Here is an 8677-nt window from a genome sequence, read left to right as displayed (position 1 = left end):
TTCTCTTGTTCGCGCGCCTTGCTCTGCTCCGGGTTTGGTTTGAGACCGCTGCAAGGTCGATCCCTTCGTTCCGTTTTATTCACGGAGCCCCTCTTCCTCCTGCTTCGCCGTGCACCCCCCCCCCCCCCATTGCTGGCTTCCTCCGATGGGTTGTGCTCCCCTTTTTGTTGGTTTGTTTCAGTCTCGTGGGTTGGGGTTTCTTCGCCGCTATTTTATTTTACTGGGGGTCAGCGGGGGAAGGAAGGGCGAGCAGCAGATCGCCGCCGCGCTGCCCGGGCCAGAGGGGAGATCAAAGGCAGGCAGCGATCTCCAGCTGCGGGAGACAGAGAGAGGGAGAGGAGGGGGGTCTCGCTGCCCTGCTGCAAAGTCCTCAGCCCCAGGGGCTCGCGCCGCAAGACGGAAAGCAACAACAAAAAAGAAGAAAAAAGAAGGCGGCCCAGGGGCGCTGGGGTCTGGCCGCGGATGGGGCCAGGCGGGGCGGTTGCGCGGGGCCTGGGGAAGGGTCCCGGTCCGAGCATCCCTAGGGCGGCAGGGTGACTACAGCGCTATGACCCCGGCTACTCCTGCTAGACGGCTATTGCCAGCCTGCGAGCAACCCATGAGCAGTGCCCTAAGCGTGACACGTGTTTCATCATAAGCACTGATCCTTCTCACCGTTATCGCGGCACTATTGTTACCCCGAGCCTGGCTCCCGCCGCGGCTGGTCGGAGCAGCAGCCGCGCTCACTCGTCTGGCCCGTGGCTGCGTGCGTGCGAGTCCTCCCACCGTCAGCACTCTTCCTACTCCCGCAGTCACTGTTGCTCTGACTCTTCTTATCACTACTACTGCCACTACCCTTGCCACTGTTATTACTACTACCGTTATGACTGCTGTTGCTCTTGCTGTTACTGTATTTACCGCTATTACTGCTGCGACTGTTGCTATTACTGCTATCACCATTGCTCTTATTGCTATTCCAATTCCTGTACACATCACTGTTACCCGATTATTACTACCACTATTACTGCTACTGCTACTCTCGCTCGCTATTATACTCCTGTTATTACTACCACCGCTATTACTACTACTATTATAATTGGTATAATTACCACCGTTACTGCTACTACGACTATTACGCCTATTACCACTATTATACTACTATTATTATTATTACTACTACCATTATTATTACCCCACTATTATTACTACTACTACTACCACCACCATTACTACCACTACTATTTTTATTATTACTACCATTGTTGCCACTATTATTACCACTATTACTATTACTACTGCCATTATTATTACCACTATTATTATGACTACCAACCACTATTATTATTATTACCACTATTATTACTACTACTACCACCACCACCATTACTACCACTACTATTTTTATTATTACTACCATTGTTGCCACTATTATTATTACTACTGCCATTATTATTACCACTATTATTATGACTACCACCCACTATTATTATTATTACCACTACCATTATTATGACTACCATTATTATTATTACTACTACTACCATTATTATCACCACTATCATTATTATGACTACCACCCACTATTATTATTATTACCACTACCATTATTATTACTACTACTACCACCTTTATTGTTACCACTATTCTTATTATGGCTGCCATTATTATTACCGCTACTATTATTATTACCACTATTTTTGTTGCTACTACTATCATTATTGTTACCGCTGCTATTACTCCCGCTACTGCTGCTCGTGTTATTTCTGCTGCTGCTGTTACGGCGCAGCCTGCGCCCCGGCCCGCGCGCTGCCCAGGGGACGGGGCAAGGCGAGGCGGAGGAGGCGGGTTTGCCCCAGCCCGGGGCAGTGCCGGGGCTCGTGCTGCCCCTGTGACGACCCCGGCTGTGCTGTGCAGCGGCTGCACTCGGGGGGCAGCGACTCGGCCCCCGGGGCAGTGGGACGGCCGGCCGAGCCGGGGAAGCCCGAGCCCTTCCTCGTGGGAGCTGCGGGGATTTTCAGCTCCGCAAACAGCGTCAGCGACTCGCCCCCTCTCCCTGTAGCAACTGCTCGGGGAATCAAGAGCGGGGCCGCTGCTTTTCTTTCTTGCCTTGCTGCATCCGTTTCATTTGTATTTTGATTTTTGATTTTTTTTTTATTGTGATTATTTTACATTTTATTTTATTTTTCATTCGATTTTTTGCGACTGCAGCCTTCTGCCTCGGAATAATGATTAGCCGCAGACAGCACTATAAATCCACTCATTTTCTGTTCTGGAAAGCATTTGCAAAGAACGATGGGGAGCAAGAGTGGGAAGAAAAGGCAGAAAGAAAGATGGCTGTAATTGTAATATCCTGAGATTTGCTGAGCCCCAAAGTCTGCCTATTGAGCCGGGCTCACAGGATTGCCGCCGTCTCTCTGCAGGAAACAGAAAATCTGATCAAGTTCAGAGACGTATTGAGACTGCTTCAAGCAGCGCTTTATAACAGCAGCCCTTTCACATCCTTCCCCCCCAATCCGCCCCAGGAAAGACTTCGCATTCTTTATTTTAGGGTTTGCAAAAAAAAAAAAAAGAAAGAAAGAAAGAAACAAAGAAAGCAAAAAAAAAAAAAAAACCCAGCCACAGATATAAAGTCTCCCTGAGTAAGTAACACACCAGCACCCATCAAAATGCCCACTCCGCAGCCGCCCTGAGCACTCCCAAAGTTGGAAGGTGAGTCACTTCTGTCTTCAATTATTGCGTCTAAAGAGAGGGGGGGGGGCATTATTTATTTTTTTAAAAAAAATTTAAAAAAGCAACCCTTTGCAAGCGGTGGATAACAAATGAACCCTGCCTGGGTTTGGGGAAAGCGGCGGCCGGAGCTGCGGGCGTGCTGCGCGGGGTGCGGGGGGCTGCGGGGCTCCGGGCCGCCCGCGGGCGGGGGAAGGGCTGGGCTCGCGGAGCCGCTACCTGGGCTCGTGTGTCCGCGCCCGCACGTGCGGTGCTGGCTCCGCCGCAGAACAGGCATGGTGCAATTAGCTCATGAGCCGGGCCCGGCCGGGCGCGGGGCTGTGAAGACGCCGGCCTGGGGCCAGTGACCTTTGCCTGCCACCAGGCCCCTCACGTGCAGCACAGGCTCATTGTCCTGAGCCGTCCTGGGGGGCGGGGGGGGGAGCCGCAGCCTCCAGCCCGGAGCCGATGGCTGAAGCTGGGGGGGCTCTTGTCCCCTCCGGGCTGGTACCGGCAGCGGTGGAGCTGGGGGGACCTGCCACTGCCAAGTGAAGTTCACGGGGCAGCTGCTGCGGGGTCCGGGGGGGGGGTCCTCTCTCTCTTTCTTTTTTTTCTTTTTAATAAAAGCGGGTGGTGCCGCCGTGTCCAGCGCGGGACGTGGCCGGGCTCGTGTCAAGCCCCGGCCCCGCCGGCCTGCCGCAAAACGGAGCAGCAAAAGCAACGCCCCCCCCCCCGCGGGATCGGGGCCTGCGGGGCCGCCGGGACCCCCGCGGGGCAGCTGGGGTGCGCGGGGCGGGTCCTGCTCGGGTCCACGGTGATTTTTAGCGCGTTGAATTGAACGAAAAAACAAAAGCACCCCCCGCCCCCCCCAGAGCCCCAGTCCCTCCGCTCCTCCCGGCCCGGCGGCGGGGAGGCCGGGCTCAGCCCCCCCCGGGGCAGGAGGGGAGTGGGGGCCCGCGTGCAAATGCCCCGGGGAGCGGGGAGCGAAGGGAGCCCCCCTGCCCCTGCTGCCCGCCGGGGCTGCGGGCTCCTGCCCCTTCCAGGATCCCTCCCGGAGGTGGGGGGTCTCAATCAGCGAGACCCCTGACCCGGCCTGCGCCCCCCGCTGTCTCCCCTTGCCGCGGGGCAGCGCCCGCAGCCCGAGCCGCTCCCGACCGCCCCGGCCTTGCCGCGGGTTAGCGGGGCCGCACGTGTGTGCGCTCCCAGGCCGGCGAGGCCGTGTCCGGCCGGGGAACAGCGGCGCACGCACGCACCGGGCCCTTAGCGCGGGGCACGGCGCCCGCCCCGCCCCAGGCTGCGGGGATCCGGGTGGGGCGGGGGCCGCAGGCCAGGGTGAAAATGACGATGCCAGTGACGACAGAGATGCTGATGACGACAGAAGCGGCAGCACTCTGACCCCGCCCAGCCCCGCAGCCTGCCCCGCTTCCAGCTCTGCCGGCGGCCCGGAGGGCCCCGATCCGGGGGACCGGTGCAGGCTCGGGCCCCGATCCTGCGGTTGCAGCTGGTGGGGGCGACGTGTGTCCCCGGAGCCCCCCCCCCCGTCTGCCTTCCCCCGCGGTAACCTCGCGGCTCGTGTGTCCGGGCGGAGCCAGCAAGTCGTCCCCCGACGGGGGAAGGGCTCGACACGGGGGTGGCAAGAGACCCTGCAACCTCCCCCGCCACCCCCGGCTCCCGCTCAGCGCCGCGGGGAGTCCCGGGTGCGGATCCGACGGGACGGCGCGGGGTTTCTGCCGCGGGCGTGCGCGGGGTGCTGCGGGGGACTGCAGGACGGGAAAGGAGCCGGGGCGCCCGCTTCGGAGCGGATTCGGATCCAGCCGCCCGCCGGGGCGCTGGTTTCGGGGTCCGAGAGAGAGAGAGATTTAGATCCATCGATCGACCTGTCTATCTATCTGCAGCGGATACAGACGGACAGGCACACGCGTGTGTACCTAGAAATGTGTGTGTATCGATATAGATGTGGTTGCCTGGTTTCGGAATCCCACGCATATTTATTTGTATGTGCACATATAAAAATAACGATATCTAGTGAGAGAGAGAGAGAGAGAGGATTATATTTATGTATACGTATAACGGTATAATTATATGTTTATCTCTCTATCTATATCTATCTGCACACACACACACTATCAAGTTGTGCACTCCGATGCTGGTTTCAAACAGCTCTCTCTCTCCCTCTCTTTGAAACCAGCACCAGAGTGAACAACGTGATACCGTAGGTACGTGTGTTACATAAACACATAGTTATGTAGTTATACGTATATAGAAATACAATTCTCTCTCTATACATATATATAATGGATATATTTTTATATTAATAGATGGATATATTTAGACATGCATATCTTTATAAACGCATATCGTTGAAACCAGCACCAGAGTGGACAATTTGATAGTGTGTGTGTGTGGGTGGATGTGTGGGTGTGTGCGCGTGTACACACGCAGAGGGATGTACTTGGTAGCCGTGTTGGTCTGAGACAAAAAGAAAAATACACAAATCTGGAACTCTTGGTTCCGAAATGATAGCTTTTGAGACCAACAGGGAAACTGCAAAAAATTATATCCTCTCTCTCTCTCTCTCTCTCTCTCTCTCTCTCTCTCTATATATATATATATATATATACACACACACACACACACACACACATACACACACCCCCGCGCGCACACATATTTGTGTGCATGACTCCAAAAGAAGCACGATATGTATATAAATTCGTACATCCCTATCTGTATAGTTATATACACATATATGTATGCACATACACACATATTTATATACATATCAGTATATAACGGTATACTTATATAACTAGATTCATATATGACTCCAAAATCAACACCGTAGTGGACAACTTGATGTTGTATATACATGATGTATATGATGTTGTATGTACATGATGTTGTATATACAACTTGATGTTGTATATACACACACAGAGATATGTGTACATATCTGTACATATGTATATCTACATATCTGTATGTATGACTCCGAAGCCAGCTGTATATCTATCTGTCTGTCTATCTAGATAGATAGATAAGTATATCGTTATATACTGATATGTATAAAAATATAAATATATATGGATAAATATATAGATTTATACATATGTATATGTATTCATACATATATATGTGTGTATACACACACACACACACACATATGTATAGTTATATTCGGACACACATCACTATATAACTATGTATTTATATAACTATGACTCCAAAACCGGGACCATAGTGGACACTTGATGTTGCATGCATACACGTTTAGCTGGACAGGTATCTTATACTATATGTCTTACACTGGTTTCAGTCATACGTGTGTGTGTGTATACAACTTGATGCTATATGCGTGTGTGCGTATTTATGCGAGTACGTGTGTATACACCCGCATGTATGTATGTACGTACAGGCAAGCATCAGGCTGCACGCGCACGCCCGTATGTACATACATGGATATATTTGTGTGTATGACGGTGAAACCAGCGTCATCTGGCTACCTATCTGCCCCTCCGGACACAGGCGTGTGCGCACACACGCGCCTAGGACACGTCTCACGCCGCCGCGGCTACACGGCCCCCGGGCGGCTGTGAGCGCCCCTGCCCGCGTGACACCCGGCACAGCCCTGCCCGCGCGCGGGAGCCGCGGGGGCACCGTCCCCTCCCGCCGCTCCGAGCCGCCCCGCGAGCCGCCGCAGCCGCGCCAGGGCCGGGCCCGGCGGCCAGCGCGACGGCGATACGAAGGATGACGCTGATGCCGACGAGGATGATGAGCGCGACCGTGATCAGGAATGACTTCACAGACGTCATAGAGGGTAGGGCTGGCAGGGGCCTCGGAAGATGGTCAGCTGGGGTCACAGCATCGTGATGATTATGACAGCATCATTCTTGTCGTCGTCACAGCGAGCATGACCGTGACGACGACGAGCATGATCATCATCAGCTTTATCGCCAGCTTCGTTCTTACTCTTATTAGCGTCATCACCGCCACCGCAGTCATCGTCAGGGTAATGATGACGACGGGAATCGCCGTAATTAATAACGATCATTGTGATCATCATAGCAAGCGTGGCCGTGACGACGATGATCATCACCTTTATCGTCATCATCTTTATTACGGTTATGAAGAACTACGTAAGAAGAGTTCTTACTACTAAGGCGATGATATCATCGTCACCAGGATAATGATGACGGCAGTCATGATCGTTATTAACAATGGTGATCATGGCCATCATCCTTGTTATCGTCACAGCAAGTACGACCATGACGGTGGCGATCTTTATCATCATCATCTTTATCGTCATCTTCGTTCTTACTATTATCATCATCATCGTCACGACCACAGTCGTCATCAGGATAGTGATGACGAGGGCAGGCTGGTGATGCTCTCGTCATTCCTAACGTCACAACGAGGACGAGGACAGTCCTCATCCTTCTTGCTATCGTCATCATTATCACCGCCACCGTCATCAGCGGGGTGACGACGACGATGAGCAGCAGCCATGCCCGGGGTGACCATCGCCGCCCTTGCCGCCCGCTCACGCTCACCGCCACCCCCGGCACCCCCAGGATCGCGGTGACGCACGCCGGTGACGTTGTAGCAATACTCGTGGCGATGACGACAATACTGGCGGTCACGATGACGGCGGCGATGAGGACACGGGGCCGTGCGCGGGGTTCAAGCCCGCCTTCGCGCATCCCTAGCGCCCCGCGCAACCCCTGCGCGGCTCCGGCGCGGGATTTTCAGCCGCTGGCGGAGGGGAGGGGGTCCCGGGCGGGCTGCAAAGGGCGACCAGAGGGGGTTGGGGTGGGGGGAAGCCGAGGCTCGGTCTGGGCTGAAAATTGCATGCAGGAGAGCGCCTCTGCGTGGCAGTGGCAGGGGCGCAGCGGTGCCTGCGCGGGGTGGGGGCCGCGCAAGCCTTATCCCTGCCAGGGGCCACCTCCTGCCACAGGGCAGGGCCACCCCGCCGCTGGGAGGGGTATCATAACCCCCCAGCCTCTTCTTTCTGCCCTGAGCTCCCCGGGCTGTGCCAAGGCAGGGTTAGCAGGAGGCGCGCCGGAGCTGGCCAGGCCATGCCAGCCTCAGCCCCTTGCTCACAGGGAGCTCCCCGCTGCCCGAGCCTCGGCGAGAAGGACCCTTCCACCCGTGCCCGAAGCACGGGCACACGCGGGGCAGCCGCCCGCTCGCCACCCCACCGCCCGCAGCGCCGAGCAACTGGCGCACAAGGAGGCGGCGCGGGGTGGTGAGCGCTAGCGCACGGGGCAGGTCCTGGGGACCTCGCTGGCCTCCTGCAAAGCTGCGGTTGTGGGACTGAGTAGCAATAGGTTTTGAAAGCGCGCATAATGGGGCATCTTGGTCTGCCTAGCCTCAGTCTTACCTGGAGCCTGCTGGCTGGCTGGGCTTCGATTTCCACTCCAGCTTTTTGGGTGTCAGCTGGACACGCACGGTGAATAAATAACCGCGTGCCTGGGGAAAATGCGGCCGATCTCACAGAAATGTCCTTATTAATAATGTTCTCAGTGACTGACTTTGGGGAACCAGGCGCGCAGGCACCTGGACAGGTCCCAGCGGGGGGAGATGGGTAGGGCTCATGCGCGGAGTCCCGGGTGGCCAGGATAAAGCCCCGCGAGGCAGCTGGACCCAGCAGCGCTGGAAGCCGCTCGCTTGAGACAGCTCATGCTTTGAACACTGTCCGCGAGCTGCAAGGACCCATGAATTACCCTCTGCCTCCCCCGTGGCATGTGGGAACATGGATAGTAAATCATGTCTCATAACCCATCAGTGGAAAGGGCTGGGGAAGCACTTACCACCCCCAGACGGCTTCTATTTTTCCCACCCCCCAGAGTTAAAATATATCAATTAAAAACTGCCATTTGCAAGGGAAGGAAAAAATACCATTTTTTGTTCATTTGATTATTATTATTTTTTGCTTGGTTTTGTAACCATTTTGTCCGAGGGTCGTTCTCACTGGCAACCACCGCCCTGCCCA

General features: G+C 54.9%; 1 protein-coding gene across 1 annotated transcript in view; it reads right to left on the bottom strand.

The window, feature by feature from the left end:
• Positions 1 to 6497, bottom strand: part of LOC109310844 (zinc finger protein ZIC 3-like) — a 7067-nt gene extending 570 nt beyond the window's left edge. Inside the window, exon 1 of the mRNA XM_019536174.1 lies at positions 6366 to 6497. Coding sequence (XP_019391719.1) covers positions 6366 to 6497 — 132 coding nt within the window. The remainder of the gene's footprint in view (positions 1 to 6365) is intronic.
• Positions 6498 to 8677: the final 2180 nt, after the last annotated feature.

Source organism: Crocodylus porosus, unplaced genomic scaffold (assembly GCF_001723895.1).
Source record: "Crocodylus porosus isolate Cpor-Errol unplaced genomic scaffold, CroPor_comp1, whole genome shotgun sequence".
NCBI lineage: Eukaryota > Metazoa > Chordata > Crocodylia > Crocodylidae > Crocodylus > Crocodylus porosus.
The sequence above is the reverse complement of the archived record's forward strand: the minus strand, read 5'-3'. Positions and strand labels throughout refer to the sequence as shown.